We start from the raw sequence: 27266 nt of genomic DNA, 5'->3' as shown, positions 1-27266 counted from the left end.
CATATTACACTCGGTAGCAAGCTCCAGGAGCACTGAGACGTAGGGCTATTACCTCCACCGTAGAGGGGCCTGAACTCATACAACCTCGCCGTAGCTAGGACTCTGCCCATCTCATTCATACCCTACACATCTACTGTCAGGCTTATACCCACGACAATGATAGTAGCAATTATGCGAACTCGGTCCATAAACTGAGGATTGTCCTCATTGCTGCGCAGAAGGCTTGTGTCCTTAATGCACCGCTCGGTGTACTGAACCTCGAGCGTCATCTGTCGATGTTGCGAACATCTGACATACACGTTTTCTGATGACTACATGATAGTTCAGTGTGTAATGCTTAAACGACTTAGAATTAAGGCACCGAAGACGTTTTGAACGTCACGGAACAAGCGAGATGTTCCAAGAGATGAAATTGGGATTTCATGCTCGTGCCCTTGTTGAGAGGTATGAGACCTCCAACAAGATTCTTAGTCTACAAAGTAAGGGAGAAAAGCTCAATCGTTGAGCATGTGCTCAGATTGTCTGAGTGCTACAATCGCTTGAATCGAGTGGGAGTTAATCTTCCAGATGAAATAGTGATGGTTCTCCAAAGTCACTGCCACCAAGCTACTAGAGCATCGTGATGAACTATAATATATCATGGATAGATATGATGATCCTTGAGCTATTCACAATGTTTGACATCACGAAAGTAGAAATAAAATAGGAGCATCAATTGTTGATGGCTAGTAAAACCACTAGTTTCAAGAAGGGCAAGGGCAAGAATGGATACTTCATGAAACAGCAAACCAGTTGCTGCTCTAGTGAAGAAACCCAAGGTTGAACCCAAACCCGAGACTAAGTGCTTCTGTTGTGAGGGGAACAGTCACTAAGGAGGAACTACCCTAGATACTTGGTAGATGAGAAGGCTCGCAAAGTCGACAAAAGTATATTGGATATACCTGATATTGATGTGTACCTTACTAGTACTCCTAGTAGCACCAGGGTATTAGATATCGGTTCAGTTGCTAAGTAACTCAAAATTATAGCTACGGATAAAATGGATACTAGCAAGGGTGAGGTGATGATGTGTGTTGGAAGTAATTCTAAGGTTGATGTGATCAAACATCGCACGCTCCCTCTACCATCGGGATTAGTGTTAAACCTAAATAATTGTTATTTGGTGTTTGCGTTGAGCATGAACATGATTAGATCGTGTTTATTGCAATACGATTATTCATTTAAAGAGAATAATGGTTATTCTATTTGCTTGAATAAATACCTACAATGGTTTATTGAATCTCGATCGCAGTGCTACACATGTTCATAATATTGATGCCAAAAGATACAAAGTAGTAATGATAGTACCACTTACTTGTGGAACTGCCGCTTGAGTCATGTTGGTATAAAATGCATGAAGAAGCTCCATGCTGATGGATCTTTGTACTCACTCATTTTTGAAACGTTTGAGACGTGCAAACCATACCTATTGGTATAAACGCATGAAGAAACTCCATGCAGATGGATCGTTTGGACTCACTCGATTTTGAATCGCTTGAGACATGCAAATCATACCACATGGGCAAGATGACTGAAGGCCTCGTTTTCCAGTGAGAAGGAACTAGAAAGTAACATATTGGAAGTGATACATTTGGATGTATGCAGTCCAATGAGTGTTGAGGCACGCAGTGGATATCGTTATGTTCTTACTTCACAGATGATTTGAGTAGATACTAGTGTACTTGCTTGATGAAACACACGTCTGAATTATTGAAAGGTTCAAGTAGTTTTAGAGTGAAGTTGAAGATCGTCGTGACAAGAGGGTAACATGTCTACAATATGATCATAGAGATGAATATCTGAGTTGCGAGTTTGGTACACAATTAAGACAAATGTGAAAATTGTTTCACATCTCATGCCACCTAGAACACCATAGTGTGATGGTGTGTCCGAACGTCATAGTCGCATCCTATTTGATATGGTGCATACAATGATGTCTCTTATCGAATTACCACTATCGTTTATGGGTTATGCATTAGAGACAACCGCATTCACTTTAAATAGGGCACCACGTATTTCTGTTGAGATGACACCGTATGAACTATGGTTTGGAGAAACCTAAGTTGTCGTTTCTTAAAAGTTTGGGGCTGCAATGCTTATGTGGAAAAGTTTCAGCATGATAAGCTCGAACCCAAAGTGGATAAATGCATCTTCATAGGACACCCAAAACAGTTGGGTATACCTCCTATCTCAGATCCGGAAGCAAAGTGTTTGTTTCTAGAAACGGGTCCTTTCTCGAGGAAAAGTTTCTCTCAAAAGAATTGAGTGGGAGGGTGGTGGAACTTGATGAGGTTATTGAACCATCACTTGAACCAGTGTGTAGGAGGGCGCATGAAGTTGTTCCTGTGGCGCCTACGCCAATTGAAGTGGAAACTGGTGATAGTGATCATTAAGCTTCGGATCAAGTTACTACAAACCTCGTAGGTTGACAAGGTCGCGTACTGCTACAGAGTGGTACGGTAACCCTGTCTTGGAGGTCATGTTGAACAACAATGAACCTATGAGCTATGGAGAAGCGATGGTGGGCCCGGATTCTGGCAAATGACTGGAGGCCATGAAATCCGAGAGAGGATCCGTGTATAAAAACAAAGTGTGGACTTTGGAAGAACTACTTGATGTTCATAAGACTATTAAGTACATATGGATCTTTAAAAAGAAGACAAACGATGATGGTGAAAAGTCACCATTAAGAAAAGCTCGACTTGTCGCAGAGATGTCTCCAACAAGTTCAAAAATTGACTATGATGAGACTTTATCACTCGTAGCGATGCTAAAAGTCTGTTGGAATTATGTTAGTAGTTGCTGCATGCCTGCATTATTTATGAAATATTGCACATAGGATGTCAAAACATTGTTTCCTCGAATTGTTTCCTCGGCGGTTTCCTTGAGGAAAGGTTGTATGTGATACAACCAAAAGGTTTTGTCGATCCTAGGGATGCTAACAAGTATGCAAGCTCCAGCGATCCTTCTATGGACTGGTGCAAGCATCTCGGAGTTGGAATATACGCTTTGATGAGATGATCAAAGCTTTTCGGTTTATACAAGGTTTATGAGAAACTTGTATTTCCAAAGAAGTGAGTGGGAGTACTATAGAATTTCTGATAAGTATAAGTGGTTGAGATATTGTTGGTCGGAAGTAATGTAGAATTTCTGGAAAGCATAAAGGGTTGTTTGAAAGGAGTTTTTCAAAGGAAACCTGGATAGAGCTACTTGAACATTGAGCATCAAGATCTATAGACATAGATCAAAACGCTAGATAGAACTTTCAATGAAATGCATGCCTTGACAAGTTTTTTAAGGAGTTCAAAATAGATCAGCGAAGAAGGAGTTCTTGGATGTGTTGTAAGGTGTGAATTTGAGTAAGACTCAAAGTCCGACCACGACAGAAGAAAGAGAAAGGACGAAGGTCGTCCCCTATGCCTTAGCCGTAGGATCTAAAGTATGCCATGTTGTGTGCCGAACCTGATGTGTGCCTTGCCATGAGTCTGTCAAGGGGTACAAAGAGTGATCCAGGATTGAATCACTGAACAGCGGTCAAAGTTATCCTTAGTAACTAGTGGACTAAGGAATTTTTCTCAATTATGGAGGTAATTAAAGAGTTCGTCGTAAAGGGTTAGGTCGATGCAAGCTTTGACACTAATCCAAATAACTGTGAGTAATAGACCGGATTCGTATAGTGGAGCAGTCATTTGGAATACTTCCAAATGACACGTAGTAGCAACATCTATAGGATGACATAGAGATTTGTAAGCACACACGGATCTGAAAGGTTTGGATCCGTTGACTAAAAACCTCTCTCACAAGCAAGATATGATCGAACCCCAGAATTGTATGGGTGTTAGATTCATTACAAACTAGATTATTGACTCTAGTGCAAGTGGGAGACTGTTGGAAATATGCCCTAGAGGCAATAATAAATTGTTTATTATTATATTTCCTTGTTCATGATAATCGTTTATTATCCATGCTACAATTTTATTGATTGGAAACTTAAATACATGCGTGGATACATAGACAACACACTGTCCCTAGTGAGCCTCTAGTTGACTAGCTCATTGATCAAAGATGGTCAAGGTTTGGCCATAGGAAAGTGTTGTCACTTGATAACGGGATCACATCATTAGGAGAATGATGTGATGGACAAGACCCAAACTATAAACGTTGCATATGATCGTGTGAATCTACTCCTATGACCATGAGATCGTGCAACTCCCGGACACCGGAGGAATACCTTGTGTGTATCAGACGTCGTAGCATTACTGGGTGACTATAAAGGTGCTCTACAGGTATCTCCAAAGTTGTTTGTTGGGTTGCCATGGATCAATACTGGGATTTGTCACTCCGTGTGATGGAGAGGTATCTCGGGGCCCACTCGGTAATACAACATCACAACAAGCCTTGCAAGCAATGTGACTAAGGAGTTAGTTACGGGATCTTGTATTATGGAACGAGTAAAGAGAATTGCCAGTAACGAGATTGAACTAGGTATGAAGATACCGACGATTGAATCTCGTGCAAGTAACATACCGAAGGACAAAGGGAACAACATACGGGATTAACTGAATCATTGACATAGAGGTTCAACCGATAGAGATCTTCGTAGAATATGTAAGAGACAATATGGACATCCAGGTCCCGCTATTGTTTATTGACCAAAGAATGTCTTAGGTCATTTCTGCATAGTTCTCGAACCCGTAGGGTCTGCACACTTAAGGTTCGGTGACGTTTCGGTATAGCTAAGTTATAGGTGTTGGTAACCGAAAGTTGTTCGGAGTCCCAGATGAGATCCCGGACATCACGAGGAGCTCCGGAATGGTCCTGAGGTAAAGATTGATATATAGGAAGTACTGTTTTGGTCACCGGAAAAGTTTTGGGCTCATCGGTAGTGTACCGGGAGTGTCGGGAGGGTACCGGGGACCATCGGGAGGGGTGTCACGCCCCGAGGGGACTTATGGGCAGTGGGAGGATACAAACCAGCCCCTAGTGGGCTGACATAAGCTCCCACTAAGGCCCGTGAGGTTTGAGAGGCAAAAAACCCAAAGGTGGAAAAGGTGGAAAGGGTTTCCAAGTGGAAAGGAGGAATCCTACTCCTAGTAGAATTGGAATAGGAATCCTCCACCTCCAATTTCGGCCAAACCTTGAGGGTTTGATGCTTCCTCCTCCCCTCCCTCCCTCCTATATATACTAGAGGTATTGAGGGTTTTTGGGACACAGAAAAACAGCAACGTGCTCCCTCTACTTCTCTCTAGATTTGTTCTTCCTCTAGATCGGTTTTTCAGCAGCGCTTAGGCGAAGCCCTGCTGGAATAGATCCACCACATCCACCACCACCACCATGTTGTCATGCTGGAGAACTCATCTACCTCTCCGCCCCTCTTGATGGATCAATAAGGCAGAGATCGCCATCGAGCTGTACGTGTGCTGGACACGGAGGTGCTGTCCGTTCGGCACTAGATCGGGATGAATCGTGATGGGATCGCGGGACGGATCATGATGACATCGCGGGACGGGCTGCAATTTGGATCGCGAAGATGTTCCACTACATCAACCGCATTATATATGCTTCCTCTTAGCGATCTACAAGGGTATGTATATTCAATCTCCCTCTCGTAGATGATCATCACCATGGATAGGTATTGCGTGTGCGTAGGAAATTTTTTGTTTCCCATCCAACATTCCCCAACAGCCACCACCTCGGAAGCCGTGATTACGCGGGGAAGAGCTCCATGTGGGCCAAGGAGGACGCGGAACGCGAAAGTCTGGGCATCCCAGACCCCTTGGCGGAGTTCACCGTCCCGCAGGAGTGTGACGTCCTCAGGGCCCGGTACCATTGGGACCCAGTGAAGAAGGTTTTTGAGACGGGCGCGGTCACGACGGAGTTCCTGAGACTGCTGGTAATTTTTAGCTTCTGATCAATTCAACTACATGTTTAGTCATATTTGTGAATGATCCTTGTTCCTTTTGCAGAGAGAGCAGCACAGGATCGCGGCCGAAAGTGACTCGCCGTCGATGGCGTTGGCGAGGCCCAAGTGGGGTAACCCATTCAACCGGGCCTTGAACATATTGAAAGGACTCCCGGTGGACACTCGGCCGTTGTATGGACGCGTGCACGGCGTCGGAGATGGTGCCACGTGGAAGAAGTACTACCGTGAGACCACGGAGGAGAGAAAGGAAAGACGGAGGTTAAATGAAGAAAACATCGACAAGAAGGTTGCGATTGCGGTCGCAACAACGGTAGCTGCCGCAAAACAGGAGATTGCAGCTTATGGTGTCTTGGTTCCGGATATCGTCAGTTGGGGTAGGCAAAATCCAAATAAAGAGGCAGCGGACTTTCCCCTTTCGAACTTCTTCGGGAGCAGCTCGACTAGCGTTGCACCAGCACCTGCTCCTGCATCGGCTCCCGCACCTGCTCCGGCACCAACTCTTGCACCGGCTCCCGCACCTACTCCTGCATCGGCTCCCGCACCTGCTCCTGCACCAGCTCTTGCACCGGCTCCCACGCCTGCTCATAGCAGCCCGTCCTCCGTCTCGGACGTGCTCGGCGGTGCTTCGTCTTTGGCTCAGCTCGACGACCTCACGGTACCTGTCACACCCGCCCTCTTAAATAAATGTGTAATCTCCCGTTTCCGTTGCCTTTCAGATGTCTCACGTCGCAGACATGTCTTTGCAGGCCGATGTTACCCCGTGCACCATATTGTACCCCATCAGCGGCCAGAAGGTGGACGTGGGGAAGGCCACGATAGTGAAGCCGAAGGAACACTTGTTCCACAGCCGTTCGATCCCCCTGACGTCTTCAAGGTTTCCGTGGCCAGTGTCAAACTGGGCCATGAGAATTTGCCTCCTCCGTTACTAGGGTGATACGACGAGAGACCCCGCGGCGGCTTGGCGATTGCAAGAGGTGGGTCCTGTTCTGGCCAAAGAGTCTGCTTCGTCTGGAGGCGGCCGGGAGCACGCCCACGACCACGCAGCCTCAGCAAGGTATGAACATCAACACCCCACCTACCTAATTAGCGTCGCGTGTCGTGTCGGGCAATAGCGGACGGGGTGAGGAAGAGGCTCCATTAGTCGCTGATGGCGTCACCGCCACCAAAGAAGCAATGCATGATATTGATGCCATCGATGAGGATAATGATCACACTCTACAATATCTCAATACTGGCGCCTATGACGATGGAGGATTGGTGGCTCAGCAGTATGAGTACTCAGGGTTTGAGCATCATGAGTCGGTGCCTGAATTGCCGCCTCCGGAGGCTGAACATATTATAGACGACCTTCTAGTAGCAAAGAAGCATAGGAAGAGAGCGAGGAAAGGCAACAAAGTTGCTTCTATGATCCAGCCGCCTCTGCAGCCTCGGGTTCAAGACCGTATACCTGTCATGGGTGCGGCGAAATACCATATCCCCGGTGAACCAATCCTACCTAAGGCAGCGTTAGAGGCCATATACGACAATCTCAGGAGACTTCATGACGATGTGCTGCGAAGAGAGAAAAGCCTGATCGCCTCGCAAAATCCAGGATACCCACTCTACGTGGTTAATGTGCCGCAGCAAAGGTTGTATGTCGACACATTCCCCACGGAAAAGTTCTTCCTTTGATTCGATTACATCTTCGACATGTTTCACGTGAAAAAGCTGGATTTTACGTTTGTCCGCCTTTTTTGCCTTGCACATGAACTACATCATTAGGATTGAGAAGATACCTTATATCAGTGTCGCTGACCCGTACTTCATGCACGACAGCTTCTTGGCAGTCTGCAAAGAGCACCGTGAGTACACGAGTAACTACATCGTCGATTTCATGGTCGGCAATAAGGACACGGAGACGATTCTCGTGCCTTATCATCCCATGTAAGTCATCTGCGCGGATATCCTTCCTTCGATTTCAATCATTTCATTTGCACGCGTGGAGGCTAATTTGACGTGTACTTATTTTGTGCTGTGACGGGCGCGCCGTCCTCATCATGCTTTACCCCCGAGTCTCCCACGCTCTTTACTTGGACTCGTCGAAGAACATGAAGAAAAAGGATTACACGCACATCAAGTCTATTCTCGACGGTGCTATCTTTACGTATGGCGTACGGGGTGGAGAGATCTCGCACAGAAAGACAAGGAACCGCGCGCCCTGCTTCGGCCATAAGACTGACTTCTGCTGCATCCAGCAACCGAGTGGTACTATCAGTGATGGATTCTATGTCTTACACCACATGTAGGAGTTCACACGGGATCAGTAGAACCTTCGCATGTAACCTAGATCCGGCAATGCCCATATTCTGCAATGGGCAAAGAACCTAGGAGATATCCCTGATCATCGACACCGAGTTGAGTCCTATCACATCCAGCGTGAACTTGCGCAAATCATCATGAAGGAGGTCCTCTAAAAAACAGGGATGTTCTACGAAGAAGGGCAAATGTCGCGGGAAGACGTCCGAACACGCGTAGCCGCTCAGCGTCTCGACCTGAAGCCTTTCACCGCGCTCAGGGACTATCTCCCTGACATGCATGGATGGCACGACATGTTGGAGTGATTGACGATATATGACTATGTGTCCATTTAGTCCATACTTTCTCTATGACGAAACTTTGAGTTATGCACGACGAAACTTTATTTGTGATGTAATTAATCTATCCTCCTCAACTAGCGAAGATCACTCTAGTTAGGGCATTTTTGGTACGATGAACTTTGTATGCTTATGATATGTTGCTTCTATTTTTGCCAAGTCTGTCTCTTTCTGTTGCTCAACTACATATGTTGCATATCATCAACTCATGTGACGATGCAGGTGCATAGATCATCGATGGCGAAGAGTGCTACGCCGGGAGTATACGACGAGTGGCCGGAGTGTCAGGCCCAGGTGTACCAGTTTCCGGTTTCCGAGCGACAGACAGTAGTTAGTTTAGGTTCACGCTAGTGCGAGAGAGGGATACAAACCAACGCCTCAAGAAGTACTACATTATGTATGATGAGACATGTTATGTAACTTGTATAGCTATATCGTGATTATGACGTGACGACATGATTTGTGTTGGATGATATGATGAGACTATTATGTGTATGATATGATGAGAATATTGCATGTTTATGATATGATTAGAATATTGTATGAAACCTGTACAGAAACATTGCAAATACGTAGAAAAAAAAAGATATGAGAAAATATAGTAGTAGCGCTCTTTAGCGTTGGACAGGAAAACGTTGTTGCTGAAGTAACAGTAGCGCGTGTCAAAACATGCTACTGATACACTTAGCAGTAGCGCCGGTACAGAAAGCGCTACTGCTAAGTATGGATAGCAGCAGTGCGCGTCAAGACACGCTACTGATAAACTTTAGTTATAGCGTCGTATCCGTAGCGTGGTTACCCGCGCTACTGATACACCAAATACCCACGCTACTGCTAGGGTTTTCCCTAGTAGTGTTATCATTCCCATCCACACCGATAGCAGTAAGGATTTGCCCTTCGTACTGACCGGACAGGAATGTACCATCAACAAACATCACAGCAGTATGCCGAAGTGGAATATCCACTAAGTTGTCACTCATATGTCCACTAGGGCATACGGGTGGATTATTCGATCTCTGCAACGCCTTAACAGGGTCAACTACTTCTGGTTCGTATCTATTAGCATCAACTCCTGTGATACATTTTCACACGATTTGGTCCACAATGCATGAATATTGACGGAATGTACTTCAGGATCCAACCCAAAACTAGTAGTCAAGCACTACTTCAACTGTTTAATGTCCAGTCTTTCTAGGTCTGGAAGTGTCATCACGTAATATTTATACTCACTAAGATCAACCCCCAACTCAGTATATCGAACATTACCAGGGCCATACTAAACGGTCAAATTAACCGATTCGGACATGTAAGACATTTTCATTTTCTAATCAATCAGAACGGAAAAATAATCTGTCCTAACACCCATAATTTTTCATGCACATGAATGTAACAAAACATAACAAAACTAGAAACTAGGGACGCTTATTAAGCAAACCATAACTACTATCAAAAAATACTAAACCATAATTAAGGGATAAAAACATAGAGTTAATGGTATACCCTTGATGCGTGCGTTTTCAGCTTCAATCCGTTGTCTCCCTCCTACCAAGCTCTTCCTCCTTGCAAATGGAGTTTGCGTCGACGACCTCCGCACGACCACCACCTCCCCGTAGCACGTGGTCGAGATCCTCCTCCTCCCCACGAACTACACCCTTATCGAGCTTCTCCTCCTTTAATAGACATGTTGCCCCCAATAGGCCTCCACCTCTCCTCTATCCTACCCACGCCTCCACCTCTCCTCAATCCTCCCTCGCACCTCCACTCCACCCCACACTCTACCCCATGGATAGATCGAAGGCTAGGCCGTCGGGAATACTTCTCCTCTAGTGGAGTTGGTAGGTGGGGCGTTTAGAGGGCGAAAGTTGGCTGGATCGAGTGAAAATGAGGAAGAACGGAGAGAGAGGAAGAAAGGGGGTCGGGAGGAAGAAGATGGTCGTGGGAGCCTTAGAGCATCTCTAGCATACCCCGTAAACTGGTCAAACCCGTAAAAGAACGAGGTGTTTACAGTTTCGGTCGGAAAAACGGCGCGGAGCACACCCGGTAAAACTTGTTTGACCCGTAAACTTTTTAAGGGGCACGGTAAATCCATCCGCAAAAACCTTATATGTGCAGTTTTGGAGGCAGTATACTGTTCAACCCGTATATTGGTCAAACCTCGTCGGAGCAAACGCACCGCCGTGGCCGGAACTGGATGGAATATACCTGGAAATCATTGAATCCATCGCCGCATGTCGGAAGAAGCCACCGCACACCGGAATTTGTCGCCGCCGTTCTGAATTGCGGCCAGCTCGACCTCCACTGCCGAGACGAGGCCGTCCACGGGCGGGATGGAGCAGGCCACCGGCAGCGTAAATCAGGGCGGGGAGCCACCAGAGAAGAGCGGGCAGGGTGAGGAGCTCGCGCGGCCACGACGGGGAACGCACACCGGCGGCGGGCAGTGTCGAGCTCAATCGGGGGCGGGCGACGCAGGGCTCCTCCACTGCATGCATGGCTGGGAACAGGCGGCGCCATGACGAGGCGGCGGCGAGGCGGGTGGCGCCACAACGAGGCATGCTGTGGTCGCAGACGGCTCACCGGGACGGGAGGAAAAAAAGAGAAGAAAAAAAAGGAGCTATAGTAAAATACAGTTCCATTTACGAGGTATGTTTTGTCCGGACAATTTCACACCATAAAAACGGTTTACGGTGCCCCTTATATGCGTTTTTAAGGGTCGGTTTTTATGGAGTTTGCTAGAGATACTTTTATGTTGAAGTCTTAGGGCCCTTGTTGGCCGAAGACTGCTCTTCAGCCGGGGGCTAGCTGTAGACTTGCTCTTCGGTCATGGGCTACACGAAGACGAGTTCTTCGGTCGCGGACTGGCCGAAGTTAATTATTTCGGCCGCTGATCCACCAACGGCCACTCCTCGACCCGTATCGGCCTCTCTTCGGTCGCGTCTAAACTAAAGACATCTCTTCGACCAATGGATGACCGAAAAGTGGCTCTTCGCACATAGCTAGGCTGATGGGGTCATAGATTCGAAAATTTTGATTAGAGCATATATTTCTCGAATTTGTTATAAAAAAGTAATATTTTAAAATATCCTTTGTAGTATCAAATTGTTGAACGTCGTGGATTCCTATTTTCTGGCAATTAAAGGCCCGAGTCAAGGTTCGACACTGGCATGTGGATCATTTGGATGCATAAAAATTCAAGCTTACCGACAACTCGTTTGACAGTATCAGTAGCAGGTAGTGTAAAAAACATTTTTATATTATGATACGGACGGAGTACAAGATGCTTAGGAAGGTGCTTGATAAATTAAGCCAAGTTTTTCTCAAGCATCAATGCTTATGTCTATAAAACCCTATACAAATAAGCATCGATACTTCAAAAAATTGATTATTTTTCTGAGCAACTCGTTTAAGTACCTTGCATTGTACAAGGCCTCGTTGGCAATGACTTTCCGAGCAGCACGCAGAATTTGATATCAAGCACGTAGAATTTGATGCACACAGGTGCTCAAGCCGTCATGATACACGTGCGCAGTTTACGCCGTTCATCGCACCTCGTTCTTCGTCATTTCCATCGCTGCCCCGCCATTAACTCCCGTCCTTTATCAGTGAAGAGCTTGTCGGGCCACTTTCCAAGCACCGGTACGGCAGTACACTTGCTTGCTGCTCACTACCTCTTTCCTCTCGTCTCTCCACAGTTTGGATTTAATGCTCGACGCAGGAAGCCATAGATCTCCCTTAGAACTGCGAGAACTTGCCTTCCTTGGTGCCCAACTAGCAACCACAGTCGGGCCATTTTCTCTGTTTCTTTGATCGGCCAGGTGCTTGCTGCTCTAGCTAGCTAGCAGTATGGCAATGGTAAAGAGATGCCTTTGCAGATCCGAGGAAGACTTCAGAGGTAACGGTCGAACAATTAAGTTATTTTCTAAGAGCACCTTTGTTTCTCTCTCTCTCTCTCTCTCTTTCTTTTACTGAATTATTGAGCAGGACTGTTGAGGACAACCAATATCCACCTTTTCTCCTACAAAGAGATCAGAAGAGCAACGAACAGCTTCGACCATGGCAACAAGCTAGGCAGAGGTGGTTTCGGAACTGTATACAAGGTACTAGTATTGTTGTTACCTCTTGGCGCTTGTTCGGTTAAACTGGGAAAAATCGAACAATGGAGACGTGTTTACATGCAGGGAACCTTCGGAGACGGCACCGCATTTGCCGCCAAGGTTCTATCTTGCGAATCTGAACAAGGGATCAAGGAATTCCTGACAGAAATCGAAAGCATCAGCGAGGCCAAGCATGCGAACCTCGTCAGCTTGTTGGGCTGCTGTGTCCAGAAGCAAAATAGGATCCTGGTCTATGAGTACGCGGAGAACAACAGCCTCGATCATGCACTGAAAGGTGGTTAGTTCACACCACATACCACCTGTATATCGGAACGTAGGGTCTCCACTCCACTGACACTTGGTAGCGCGTATTTCAGCTCTGGGTTCAGCGAGCGGAGCAACGATTCTCCCATGGAGCGTGAGATCGGGCATCTGCATGGGCACGGCCAAGGGGCTGAGCTACCTACACGAGGAGCACGAGCCCAACATCGTGCACAGAGACATCAAGGCAAGCAACGTCCTTCTCGGCAGAGGCTACAGCCCCAAGATCGGGGACTTCGGCCTGGCGAAGCTGTTCCCGGACAACGTCACTCATGTCACCACGCGCGTGGTCGGGACGACGTGCGTGAGCCCTTGTTCCTCCTCCAGAGTCCACACACGGAGCCGTTTCGTTTCCTGAGCCGAACAAAGACACCGGTGGTTGATGTCTGTGCATGTGCATGTCTGCAGTGGGTACCTGGCGCCTGAATACGTGGTGCACGGGCAGCTGACCAAGAAGGCCGACGTCTACAGCTTCGGGGTCCTCGTCCTCGAGATCATCAGTGGCCGGAGGGTCTCGGAGACGATTCGATCGGACACGTTCCTCGTGAGACAGGTTGTTTAGCTTCGGTTTTCCGATCCCCTGAATAGCGCAAATGTGTGCGCTGCTCATGTTGATCTTTTTTGCAGTGCAGGCATGGCTGCTCTACGAGCAGGGAAAGCCGCTGGACATGGTGGACGCCAGAGTCAAGGACTACCCGGAGGCAGAGGTGCTGAGATACATCAAGGTGGGCCTGGCGTGCACGCAGGCGGCGCCCAGCGGGAGGCCTACGATGCAGCAGGTGGTGAAGATGCTGTCGCGGCCCGCCGCGCTCCGCGTGCTGGAGATGAACTTTGCCGACCATGACTGCTCCGCTGCCATCACACGTCCTGGCATGAGCTTGTCGCCTCTTTCCTCCATGGCAACAACTAGTATGAATTCCGCCTCTGCCACTTACAGCCAAATTGTACCTAGGTAGATGGACTGGTTTTCGAAACAAAACCATGCTCTAAAAACGCCACTTTTGAAAGCACTGACTTTTGTTTCAGAGCATTGGGTATGTTTTTCGTACACAGAATTTTGTATGTACGTCGAACATTCAACAATGCTTGTTGCCTTTCCAAACAAATTATTTGTTGTGAAAAATGTTTTTTTTTAACTTTGTTTACTGTTTCTGGTTGGTGCATTCGCTCATAAGCAAAAGAACTAGTATTGCACACCCCTCGCACCTTAAAATTGCAGAAACCAACAGCATGCCCTCTGTGACATGCACCTGATTGACAAGGCCGTACGAAATTTGCGCAGCCCCAAAGCTTCGCCAAAATCATCTAGGACCACAGAACAAGCATTAATATCCAGCTTCTGTGGCATGGTAAATATCATCAGGTCATAAGCCAAGATCGATAACCTCTACTCAATCAGATCTATCTACACATTCATTCGAAGAGTGCATGAACATACAATGCAAAATTTCAATCAACGACAAAGATTAGCAATTTTGAAGATGGAGTTCTTATTTTTTCACAAAGGATGCCCATATTGATGATTTTTGTACTATAACTGCTTTTTAAGCATTTTCGAGTGTCCCCCTGCATCCCTATCACAGTAGATGCTTGTGGAACTTATGTTTATTTCCATTCCACTTTTTCCTTAAAAAAACTAGAAGACATTGGCAATAAAAAAAATCATGGCCTCTGGACCAAGATCTTTCAATTCAAATAAACAGCATACTAATAAAATGACTAAACAGAGAAATAATTAGCTACATGATGGCTAACCTAATGATAATTAAACACCTACTGGCATCATGCCACAACCTAAAATCTATACTACAGCCGCTGATAAAAACATAGCTCTACAACTTCAACCCCCATCTACAACCTTGTACAACATTCAACTGAACCTCCGCGCCATGGCAAATAAAGCCACCTGTGCTCATCGATCTGCCGGGTTCCATGGCAAATCCAAACTGAAACTGTAGCGGCTCAGAATATTGTGGCGTACCAACTGGGGTAGGACCACGCTAATACCATGAGGGCAAAGGTCTGCACGACTTACCAGCTCATCACCTTCCAATTTCTCTGCGCTTCGGAAACCATCTTGTTCCAGTAGCCAGGAAAGCCTTGGCAGTCCACCAGATGGAAGAATTAGCTTATAGGTCTCCAACTCAAAACCCCAATGTCCACACACATCCATTTTGTGACTCTGCTCAACCAAAATGGCCTTTGATCCTGGAATATGTACCATGGCAATACACATCCTTTCTCGAAAACACTGCTCAAGGAACATGGCCTTTGATTTCTCTGAAACTCTGCTCAAGGAACACGGCCTTCAATCCTGGAATATCTACCATAAGGAGGCCTATGCACTACCCGGGGGAAATCTGGCTTGAAGCGCTTATTATAATTAGGCGCCAAAGACCTGCAGACATAGTACACATCTAAGCATACGAAAATAGAACACAAAATGCATAGACGAGACTAAACAATGAAAGAAAACACAATGAAAACTTAAATTAGGAAAGCTGCGAAACTAATATGAACGATCATCATACCAGAACAGTGATTCATGCTAGTTTGATATATCTGAGTAAGCTAAGCAGCAATAATAATTCCTCACATTTTCTAGGCCTTAGCACGCTACTGCCACCATGATCCAACTGATAAAGATAAATCATGAAGAAATCATCTTTGTCTATGAAAGGACTTAACTAAGCATGCACCCGCACAGAGCTTACTTCAGGAACTGGACTACCACTTTGTTACATGCTTACCGTATGCATAGTAGTACTTTAATGGCAACAAATCTAACAAAATGTGGATACCATAGATACAAATCTAATTAGCCGAGTTAAAGTCTCCCAACTACAAAGGCAAAAACATCTAGCAAGTCCACCTAGCATCATAAAGTTCATTTAACACGTAGAGTACATCAAAAGCAAAGAAGGTACTTCTAATGACCAAACATTAGATATATGGCATGCAAAGGCCAACAAACAATCACCTTGGAGAGATAGACCTTTTCTGAGAAAGTTGACCAAGCATGGATCTCAAAGTTCCAAGAGCCTCATCAGCGGCCTACAAGATGTCAAAGTATGTAAACCTAATTCAGATATACAGCATGTGGCAAACAAAACCATAAAAGTTCTCAATTGATTAAGAAATGTGTTTACGCTGAAACACCGCAAAGTGAACCTGGGTCTACAGACTACAGGACCCCCGTCTTTTAAAGAAATGGTAAGCACATTTTAAAGTTGAAAGCAATTCTGAAGTTTTTAGACGCGCACATAGCTATCATAGAAATATAAATCCACTGCCCTAAAGCTTGCTACCAAAAGCAAGTGTAAAGAGCAGTAAACCCCACCTCTAAGAAACTTTAATACAATTTGTTTGGAACAGAATTTTTTGTGCGAGACGGAAGTATAGTTACATATCCAAACTTTTGTGACGTACTAATATTCAATCTGAACTTAAAACACACAAAAAAAACTAATTTCTTCACTATGTGAGGTATATAACCTGAAGCTTAGCTTCTTCCCATGTTATTCCAATTCCTTTGCCAAGAGTTTGCCCACCAACTTCTACCTGAATATCCAAAGGCCAAGCAGTTAAGTATGCTGCACAAGTTAATGTTATTTGTCCAAACACAACGTCTATAGTGGTAATCAACAAAAGAGAAAAAGCTACCTGACAAGCCTATCAGAAAGGAGCATTTCTATATAAGATCAGTTCTATACACAGTAATTAGCAAGGACAAAAAACTGGCTGGCAACCCTAATGGAGAGGAACATTTTCTATATAAGATCAGTCCTATAAATAGGGATCAGCAAGAGACAAGAAACTGCTTGAGATCCTACTGGCTCACAACAAAAGAATTATACCACGAGACACGCGCCAATTGTGCTACATGATACATCAGGGTGCACCAGATACTAAAAAACGGACAGGACTTCACACATTTCCAGCATGAAATAACTTGACTGCAATGTGAATACTTTATACTCCCTCCGTTTCTAAATATAAGTCTTTTTAGAGATTTCACTAGGGGACTACATACGGAGCAAAATGAGTGAATCTACACTCTAAATTATGTCTATATACATCCTTATGTAGTCCCCCTAGTAAAACCTCTAAAAAGACTTATATTTAGGAACGGAGGGAGTACAATAATGTGTATGCTGCCAACACTACAGATATCAGGACAAACAACTCGAAGAAACAAAAGCTGCTAACTGACCTGAGCATAAGTCTCCTTGCCTCCTGAACCATCTAGAGGACTTGGCCGAGCTTGGAAAACTAAGTTATATCCCTCCACTGTGCACTGCAGTATGTTTTCACACATCTTCATTACCAGTTTAATGAGCAGAGAGTCAAACGACCAATAAGCAGGTAGGTACTTACAAGTTGCTTAAGAGCAGCAATAGAACCTCCTGTTATTCTGGAATTGCTCTCCCCTGTTTTCATAAATCGGGATTCCTCTGAAGTGCTTGCAACTTGCAACATATCGTTCCTGGTATTTTCAGAGTATCCAAAAAAGTTTGGATTGCTACCGAAACCATCTTCGTTCACATCAGTCATCTTATTTGGATCAGACAACAGGTATTTATCTGCAAGTGAATTTGACACACCAAATCAGTAAAAAAGGTTGTCAATGTAAGAATGCGCCAGACGATGAGCACAACAACACTTGAGGGTCCGACTATTGACTATTCATTACCCTGGGTCCTTAAGATAAAAGAAACAAAGCTCTACCGACAAGTTATCATGCAATTAACTAAAATGCAAATTATTCACGTGCACATGCGAGGACAAGGCTATCCAGCACCATAATGTGCCAACTCATGCAACTTGTTGACCTGTTCCAAGATATTGGATGGTGCTAAAAAGAGAAAAATCAACTCCATGCAGAAGAACATATATGCCCCAAGTAAACATAAAAATAATTCAAATTTAAAATGAATCTCTTGGTTGCCATAACATACCATCTTATATTCGTGAAAACTAAACTGGACAGGTTAATGGAAATATGCAACAGCACAAACTTACTGGCCAAATTTCTTAAAGATATTTCCGCAGCTTGACGCTGTGCTTCTTTCCTTGTACTACCAATGCCTTCACCCACTTTTTCTCCCACTATCCAAACCTGAATAAATAAAGCACGCTCAAGCACACTAAAGTAATAAATAAAGCACGCTCAAGCACACTAAAGAAGTTCTGGTTCAGACAGCCGATGAGAATTGCACACAGTAATAAACTTTGGTGCGTGCTGAGAATTGTTAGTCTCTCTCCAGAGAATTATGTTATATTACAGGTGTAGGCAATCCTATGAGCTTTAAAAATTCAGATAGATTCAAGAGAGAAATTTGTTTTGTTATTAAATTCAAACGTGAAAAATATATGAACATACCAACCAAGAACTGAAGTTCCAACCTTACCTCAATAGAAAACTGCAATTCTGCAGTATCACATAATGTTGACCTATACTCCACCTAATTAAGGTAAAAAATAATAATCAGAACTGACTACTAGAATAGGTATTCAGAACCGGCCCTGTTTGATAACGAAGAATTTTCGTAGTATTTTTAGAATACTGCAGTTTTGGAGATTATCATAGTTTTATTTACAGTGAGGTGTTTGGTTGCCTCTAAGAATTGTGATTTTAAAACTGCAGTATTAGAAAAACTGTGGTTTTTTCTCTGCATAAAAAAAAGAACCCCAGACCTCTTTTTAAAAAACAGAGAAGGCAGCTAGCTAGCTAGCTACGAATGCATGCACCATCAACGGCTAGCTGGTAAATTTTACAGTAATATGTGGCGTAATCAAACGGTTTCTCTATATTGTGAATACTGCAAAAAATATTGTTATATTAAAACCATGGTATTTTCTATCTACACGTAAAATTACTGCAGTTTTTAATACTTTAGTTTTTTTACTACTTTGTTATCAAACAGGGCCTAATATTGGTAGCTCAAAAATACCTTAGATCCAGACTTCAGGGCAATCTCCTCTAGTATGCCAACAGAGGTACCTACATTCCGTGCATAGCTTTGTCCAGACTCAATCAAGTTGTTTCTCTGACCTGATGAAACATGCCAAGTTCAGTTAAGAACAGACCATACCAAAAGAATAATCCAATTTATTTCTAACATAATAAGATCAGTAAAGCACACAACAGACATAATGCCAAACATGACAAGCCGAGCAGTAAGTGTTAAACACAATGTTGCTGCGCAAGTTTTAAAGTCAATTTTGCTCCTCCCATTGTGGGTAAAATGAAATCAATTAAAATCATATGCAAATTTTTAATGCAGAAGCAGGGCCCTTTTGAATTCATATGTACATTTTGAAAACGAATTCAGGGTTTGTTTGGCATTTAAAATGCAAAAGTATGAGGTACTAATAGACCTGCACCCCAACCCAGCATCTGTTCTCACTTCTCAGACCAAAGGCAGTGATAAGCCTGATAAAGCCTAACAAAAGATAATGTTCTATACTGAGAATAATTCCAAATGATATATATTTCGTAAAATAACAAAAAAATGCAGAAAGATTCTTCAGGTCTTGACTTAATTTTACAGGCCATGACAGGCAGGACTGGCCTTTCAAGGCTATAGTTTTCTCATGCCCTGGCCAGCTGGCCTTGAATAATACTACATCCCTGATGCTAATCCAAAGGTTCTTGAGTTGAATTATGTAATTTGTAGCAACAATACATGAGTATGATAAAAGAAAAGTACGACCTGAAAATAGCATGCTGATCATGCACAACACACAGAAATTAACAATATCTTAAACTTTGTTCAATGAGTGCTGTAGGAGGACATGATAATTGCCCAATTCTCTTCATCACCCCATCAAACAAAAATCAAATTTCCAAAATGAGTGCACATACATACCAGGAAAGGATCTGTATCTTGGAGGTACATTGTTCTGAAGCATGCGGTGATCCTCAGTATGGGCTACCTGAATGAAGCAAATGTTTTGTCACCTCATGGTATAGATATGTCTTATTAGCAAACACATACATTGCACATATTTGAATCATCACCTACCTGAGAGGGAAACCTCTGGCTCTGATAACTAAATCTGTCAGAGGACACCAGGTTATTATCGCCACCATGGAAGTAAGATGGATGTGGTGGTTGCTTTTCATCAAAATGCATGGTATCAGATTCTGAAGGGAACCCAGCTGAGCCCCTGTTTGAATTATTTGAGTTCATGCCATCCTCAACTGGGAACCAATTCCCATGAGATTGCACCGGAGGAACTGAAACTTGCACAGGAGGTACTGCCGGAAGAGGTGGTGTAGGATCTCTTGTGTCTTGGCCATGTTGTAATATGAGAAGCCTTCTCCTTGTGTCAGGATCTAACTCAGACTCTGGAACTTCACCCTCTTCTCTACCTGGAGAAGCTTGCAGTGGATCTAAGAGACCTGGTTGAACGACTGGTTGGCTGAATGGAGGTGGTGGAACCTGATTGTTACTCAAAGGCATCATGCCAAGAGGTGGAGCAAATGGCGCTACTGAAGATGGAACAAAACTTTGACTAGGGGCTACAGGCATCACCAAGTTAGCCATTGTTGGATTCAAAGCACTGCCACTGCCAGATGCTTCCTGAAAACAGGAGAGAAGCACTGCCACATAAGTAAAAACAAGGCAAACATAAAAAACAAATCCACCCACAAAGTAGCATGCAAGGATATATGCAATTAATTGTAGTTTCCATTTTCTGTACAAAATGACACAAGAGAAGCATTTCAAGCTAAAACTATGGTATTATACTATTATACGGTAATGCATAGAGACACGGTTGGCTGTGAGAGGGGGTAGAAAGTAGAAACCCTACTTAGGGAGACAACGGGGGCAGCAGCAGCTGGTAGCTGGCTAAGAATGAAAAACAGTACGGGACTGTCACACGGGCTCCAGTGTGTCATAACTTTTTGACACATCATGATGGAAATTTGATTGACACAACTTAATTTGCTAAGTGATTCCATGATGGAAACATCACAATCCACACAAGCATAACCACCCTAAAAGCCACCTTAGGTGTTAGTTACCCTGATTTTATAGGTTTAGGTGAGTTCAACTGTTGAAGTAGGCGGTTTTGTAGTCCAGGTAGGTTAACTAGATGCACCCCATGGCTAAGGATGTAAAAAGGCAAACCTTCATTCTCCTCTCAACCTCAGCATCAGCCATACCATCAAAAGCCAGTGAATCTCTGTTCCCATTCACTACTGCAACATTCTCGTCCTGATGAAGATAAATAGAACTGTTAATTGCTGAGATAAAAACATGTAAACATCAGCTTTTACCAGACCCACCTCTGAAATCAAATAATTGCCCACATCCGGGGCTGATGAGATATCCTGTATTTCGTCCTCATAAAGAACACTGGTAATCCTTGGCAAGAGGCCTTCATCAAAGTCCCTGTCAATTGAACCATGAAGTTCTATGTTAAGAGGCCAGAAGGCCTCAGATGTTGTATAATAAGCACACACACAAAAAACGAACATGGCAGCCCAGAGTGGCCTTGGTTTGATAGTTGAGAATGTCATAACAGTTAAACTGAATCATATTAACAAATATGGCAATCTTACTTGAAGAAGCCGCCCCTAACATTACACGCGACATTTCTGGCAACACACAGAACTGGGATAGAACAGTTTGCCTATAGGAAAGACATCCATTAGTAACCAAAGAGTAATGTAATTTTGTATCGATACCCATCTAATACGACCATTACCTCAGCTTGAGGTGCATAGTATGGGGTGAAAGCAGGAACCACATGAACTCTAGATTGGTCTTTCTCATCCCAAACTTTCAGACGATCATCAATTACTAATGCCATTCCAGGATGGCAAGATCCATCATGGAAAACATTCAGCAAGGACTTTTTTAAGCCTAGAAATAATAAATAAGATATTAACTTCAAACAATGGAATGAAAAACAAACAACAAATAATGTGCGCAAAGGAGAATGAAAGCTTCAAAGATGCATCTGACAGCATCTAATTACAGGAACATCTGAAAGATCATACTGTGTATTAAGCTCTTAGTACTTGGTCCAGAAAGGAAACAGTTCACTTACCAGATTTTACACACACCATTCTGTCACTAAGTTGAACAGAGTTAATCAATTTTGAGTCTGGATCAAGCAATCTCCACATTTCTAAAGCATAGTCTCTCTCCGCCATTGTACACACATAGACCTCAAAACGCTTGCGGCCTCTTGCAATCAAGTAGCTTCGGAGATCCTCCCATGCTGGCCTTAACCGAACAAGAACACTCGTGTCCCTTATCTACAAAAATAAAACAGAATTCCGCCTGTCAGTTCTGGACTTTTTTTGCAACCATATAAGGCATGTAAATCATAGTGTAGAAACTTAATGATTTGCCAATATATAACACATGCAGATTCATTATAAAAACTTCCATGTTACGAAGAGAGAAAGCAGAAGCAGGTCCACAACATTCCAGGCAGTACAAATGTAAGACTCTTAAGAGGCCTGGTGTGCAACAGAAATCCAAATAAACACCATAAAGTAAACTAGAATTATAATGCATCTATAAACACCATATCTAAACTAGAATTATAATTCATCTACAAGCGTATTAAGAACTCCTGTTAACAAAGATGCAAAGCATATTTAAGCAACGGATCACATACCAAAGGATTTATTCTGGTCAAGATAATATTTTTCTCTTGTAATCTTATAACTGGGCGTGTCAATGATTGATGGTTATCAGACAATGGTGGAACAATCTCAGGTTGCACTTTATACATTTTTCCATCATCATAGACCTGATCACCTTCTATATACTGCTTTAGGATAGACTTATCATCTTGGTACCTCTTGATCTCTGCTAACATACCATTCATGCGTTGTGGATCAGTCTCATTACTCAGCTTTCTTTGAAGTGAATCAATTCTGTCCTCAAAAGACCGTGTGGTATTGGCAACAATCAATGTCTCATCAAGGTCAAACACAATACCGAGGCAGCGGAGATTTAACATGGTCAAGCAAGAATTATACAGACCAAAGGGCACTTTATAGCCCCAGAAACATGCATGGTTCATCAAGTTTCTCCTTGATGTCATTGCCACTAAATGCAATTCTTCCTCCCCTAACGGAACAACTGCAGTCTGCAAGCACAAACAAATAGAAGGAGCAATATTCAATAATAGAAGTATATACATATAAATGTATTTTTGGTAAAAACAGAAAATAAATAAAGGTAAATGGAATGTGGAAAATGAAGATGGGTATTTTAAAACAGAACAAACTAAGTATTTAAGTTCCTAGGGAAACAGGAGTTCAAGAATTTGATTCGGAGTTATTAAATATATATAATGTAAGGTTCCTATTCCTGCCTATGAAACAAACTTGCTAACCAAAAACTTCTCCTGCTGCTAATAACTCTGATATGTGATGTTGACACATTTTTTTACTATTTTTTGAAAGTATGATGATAATTACACTTGTGTGTCTCTAAGACAGTAAGTTGAGGATGCAAATATTCATATCCAAGCAACAACACCTCTCAACTTTAAAGCTAACACAAAACATCAACATTAAGCACAGATTCTGATAAAGTTTTTTGCCGTGAGAAACCGGCAGAACGTTATTGGACTGGATGCCTATGAAAGTTCATACGTCCTTGAAATTCTTTCCAAAAACGATAAATCAAAGTTCAAATTGAATTAGAGTGATCAACTGATTGTAGCAATTTTAGCAACTGATGTGACGTCCAAGTAATTGAAGTCCATGAGTATCAGACAAAATAACTGTTTCACAAGCCATAAGACTTTATGTTCCAACTCATCAGTAATCAAACTGGCAAGTTGAGATTCTATTTATGTAAGGAATTAAAAGCAAGTCCAAGTCCACAAAACATCGTGCCATAAAGTGATTCCTTCGAGTCAGTATCAGAAATGGAAAAAATATCAGGGCATTTTGAGTCATGAGTCCACTTCCTGTCAAAAAATCCTTGTCGGCTGACTTATTCACGAGTCCACATACATACATACATACATATCCATGCAGTAATAAATGTTAAGGTTATGTCCTGGTGAACTTGTCCATGCAAGATTAAAAAGATTTTTCAAAACGTCCATGTAATAAGATTAAGAGCTTTTCTTGAAATTTCATGTAAAATTAGAGAGTTTCCTTGAAACTTTCCGTGTAAAATTAGAGAGTTTCCTTGTAAGATTACAGAGATTCCTCAATCTGTTGTCGGTGATCTTTGTTTTTTTTTATGTCGGGGATGATTTAGATACCTTATTGTCCCTGAGGCAAGCAGCGTGCATGGCGACGAGTGGCGGTGGTGGCTCGTCGGCGGTGGGCGGCCTGGACTCCATGACGAGGCAGCGAGCCCCAACCGCCACGGTGTGCATGACGGCGAGCGGCAGGCAGCGCTCGCTGGGCGGGGAAAGGCGGTCCACGCGGATCTCTCGCGCCCACGCCGCCGCGCCCAGGTTCGTGTCGCCCTTGGGCCACACCTCCACCTCCCCAATGGAGGTGTTCCCGTAATAAACCATGGACTTGATCATTCTCTCCAACGAAACCAACAAAACAGACAAACAGATCTCGAAGGAACGAATCCCTTCCTCTAGGTTAAAAGTTTCGTTCGACGCGTCCGAAATCAAAGTGGCCTGGTTCACACACAGGTAGATCTGCAACTTGCAGATCTGTTCTTATCAAGCGTCCAGAACGAAAAAGTAGAATTGAGACGGATAGAGGGGGGAATAGATGCGTGCGCGTGTGGTCTTAGTAAAACGATGGTGCTTCAGATCGTGCCCGAACTCTTCACCGTTTCTAACCCAGATTTGGGGGTGGATTGGTCAGATCTGGGGGAGCGTTTCTAACCCAGATTTGGGGGTGGATTGGCCAGATCTGGGGGAGTTCGTGCGCTACCGCGTCAATGGCGGACGCGTGAGAAGAGGGGTGGAGGAGGCGGGGAGAAGCTTGAAACCCTAGGCGTCTGATCCGATCGAGGGAGAGGAGAGGGATTTATTTGGTAGGTTGCGGCGAAGGCCTGGTGGTGGTGGTGGTGCGTGGTGGGCAGAGGAGAGGCCGAGAGGGTGCGCGCGCGGGATATGGTGGCGTTAATTAAGCATCGGTTTTAGTTTTGCGCTTCTTCTATTCTGGACGAGAACACGAGGCTGTCACGTCTTGTGCGTCAGACAGTGGCTGCTGAGCTTTTTATTATGGTGGGTGGGTGGGTGGATGGGTGGGTAGTTGGGAGGGAGTCCCACGAACCACCAAATATTGGTGCTGAATTTTGCACAAAACGCCGGTTTTATAGGATTATTTCCTAATATAGTGCAGACGATATAGGTATACATATATATACACACGATACATATATTCATCCATATAAAATATGAACCCATGCACGTGCATCTTATCCGTATGAGTAACTTCGAGAGATCTTGAGATTAATAAAATCATCACAGAACGTCCCTTTTATTGAAGCACATCGTCGAATGACTTGAAATAAATTCAGAAATATATGAGCATCGGTGTTCAAGTCCTAGACTTAAACACTAATGAGCCGAGATACCATTGTCCTCTTATAACCATCCAATTACAACTTGATTCTCCAACTATCCTACAAGTCTGCTGCACGTAACCTCATATATTGATGTAATTCGTCATAACTATGTCTAATTTAACACTCAAACACGTTTATATGATTGTTAACAGGGGGCTCCTTGCAAGTGCGGCCAAAACAACCGGACCACAATAGCCAACACAATAAGATGGTCAATTCCCAAACCTTTAGTCCGACTAAGCTTAAAGTTTCTAAGATTAGTATTGAGTACATGGAAGATTTACTGAACTTTTGTATTTTTCAAAAATGTTAAATTTTAAATAAAAATTCAACAAGAGTAACTAAAATTGCAATATCACCTAAACATCTAGTCCAAATAAGAGTTGAGATATTTCCAGACTAGTGGTGGATATACTTTATGGTTTATTGAATTTTCCACATTTTTGTGAAAATATTGAATTTTGAACCAAAATTTCAATGAAACAAGTAAAACTTTCAATATCTACCAAACCATTAGTCCAAATGACTTGTGTTTTTTTCTAAAGAACTATCGGATACACGTGTTTTGCTAGATTTTCTTAAGTTTTTTGAAAATGTGAAATCTTAAGTGAAAAATTGAATGGGCAATAGAAATCGTGGTCCCAAGTCCTTGGTTTGACCTGTTGCTTGATGTGACCAATTTTCTTTGTCATGCGTTCACTTACAAGCAGGATTCACCCGTCAGAAAATCACATCAAAATACCTAAATACTTAATTAGACCTGACTGCAATGAATTACACCAATATATGATTTTTGTGCAACAAACTCGTAGAGTAGTTGTTATGTGCAAAATCAACACCAATGGTTGATGGTTTCTGTAAAAAAAATGGGTGGTTAGCAACATCTCCACGACTCCGGTTGCATAGACCATCTAATAAAAAAGACTTCAAAAATAGGAGTAGCCTTATGTGACAGCCCGAGACCGACGCTCCAGAAGATTCTCCTTTTATTCCATTGACGTCGTGTTATTATTTGTCTGTCGCATTCATCATCGCATTCATGCACATCATCTACATTGCATCGGCACTCCGTTGCCGCTAGTTTTCAAAACTTGCATCCGTTATTTCTTGTCGGCTGATGGGGTTATAGTCCCAGGATAGGGTCATAGGTCTGCCCTATAGGTCCTACCCAAGGAATACCCTTCATAGGGGACAAGGCCCTTAGACAGTTCCGACTGAACTAAGGACGCCCCCATCATCCAGTCGGCGACGATCCACTCGGAGCATATCTAACGTACCGACTGGAATCCACTCTGTACATCGTAACCTCCCAGGAGGGCAACGGTCATACGTTTTCACACACCATAACTAGCATTTAAGGCTTACGTTACCAGTAACGCCAGCGTTTACTCGCCACTACTCCACCCCTGTCCATCGGACCATTATAAAGGGCAGCGCACTCTATATAAGCCGCCCTTCACCACCGGTACAGGGGTTGGCACTTGCTGTAATCCCTACACCAACAAGAATGCTATAATACCACCTCAAAGGATAAAGGAAGAACAAATGCACTTGGAAATGCAAGAGAAATAATAGTTGAGGTTCTCCAACAAGAATCTTGAAGAAGACTTGAGAATAAATTGAAACCTTGATGAACCACCATGAAGGACCACCATATACAAATGAATGATACAAAGATATCAAGGTAGAAAATAATAAGATTATGGCCTTACCAAAATTAAGATGA

At 43.5% G+C, this 27266-nt stretch overlaps 2 protein-coding genes across 5 annotated transcripts; one reads left to right on the top strand and one right to left on the bottom strand.

The window, feature by feature from the left end:
- The first annotated feature begins 11844 nt into the window (after positions 1-11844).
- Positions 11845-14832, top strand: LOC123404657 (cold-responsive protein kinase 1-like). 3 transcript variants are annotated; one of them, XM_045098596.1, is made up of 6 exons: positions 11846-12484; positions 12574-12689; positions 12771-12984; positions 13064-13307; positions 13416-13560; positions 13640-14832. In XM_045098596.1, exons 1-6 carry the CDS (start codon positions 12436-12438, stop codon positions 13961-13963), a joined length of 1092 nt encoding a protein of 363 aa, XP_044954531.1. In that variant the 5' UTR covers positions 11846-12435; the 3' UTR covers positions 13964-14832. The 3 variants fall into 3 exon arrangements, with proteins under 3 accessions (XP_044954530.1, XP_044954531.1, XP_044954533.1); XM_045098598.1 differs by having other exon boundaries at positions 11847-12484; positions 12771-12981; XM_045098595.1 differs by having other exon boundaries at positions 11845-12484; positions 12574-12981.
- On the bottom strand, positions 14661-25099 carry LOC123404656 (RNA polymerase II C-terminal domain phosphatase-like 1). Of its 2 annotated transcripts, XM_045098593.1 has the most exons (17): positions 24264-25097; positions 22653-23129; positions 22074-22284; positions 21729-21886; positions 21583-21653; positions 21307-21412; positions 21149-21235; positions 20036-20596; positions 19880-19946; positions 18962-19062; positions 18419-18472; positions 18030-18126; positions 17385-17590; positions 17221-17304; positions 16503-16568; positions 15988-16061; positions 14661-15405 (listed from the first exon to the last, which is right to left on the bottom strand). In XM_045098593.1, exons 1-17 carry the CDS (start codon positions 24534-24536, stop codon positions 15300-15302), a joined length of 2799 nt encoding a protein of 932 aa, XP_044954528.1. In that variant the 5' UTR covers positions 24537-25097; the 3' UTR covers positions 14661-15299. The 2 variants fall into 2 exon arrangements, with proteins under 2 accessions (XP_044954528.1, XP_044954529.1); XM_045098594.1 differs by lacking the exon at positions 18419-18472 and having other exon boundaries at positions 24264-25099.
- Between the last annotated feature and the right edge of the window lie 2167 nt (positions 25100-27266).

This window comes from Hordeum vulgare, chromosome 6H (assembly GCF_904849725.1).
Source record: "Hordeum vulgare subsp. vulgare chromosome 6H, MorexV3_pseudomolecules_assembly, whole genome shotgun sequence".
NCBI classification, from domain to species: Eukaryota; Viridiplantae; Streptophyta; class Magnoliopsida; order Poales; family Poaceae; genus Hordeum; species Hordeum vulgare.
This window is presented reverse-complemented; position numbering and strand designations above follow the sequence as displayed.

Coding starts and splice junctions, on each gene's coding strand:
- LOC123404657 (XM_045098595.1), top strand. CDS start 12,436: ATGGCAATGGTAAAGAGATGCCTTTGCAGATCCGAGGAAGACTTCAGA. Junction 12,982..13,063: donor CCTCGATCATGCACTGAAAG/GTGGTTAGTTCA, acceptor CGCGTATTTCAG/CTCTGGGTTCAGCGAGCGGA. Junction 13,561..13,639: donor ACACGTTCCTCGTGAGACAG/GTTGTTTAGCTT, acceptor TTTGCAGTGCAG/GCATGGCTGCTCTACGAGCA.
- LOC123404656 (XM_045098593.1), bottom strand. CDS start 24,536: ATGATCAAGTCCATGGTTTATTACGGGAACACCTCCATTGGGGAGGTG. Junction 22,285..22,652: donor TGACCAGAATAAATCCTTTG/GTATGTGATCCG, acceptor TTATTTTTGTAG/ATAAGGGACACGAGTGTTCT. Junction 16,062..16,502: donor GGGAAGAAGCTAAGCTTCAG/GTTATATACCTC, acceptor GACATCTTGTAG/GCCGCTGATGAGGCTCTTGG.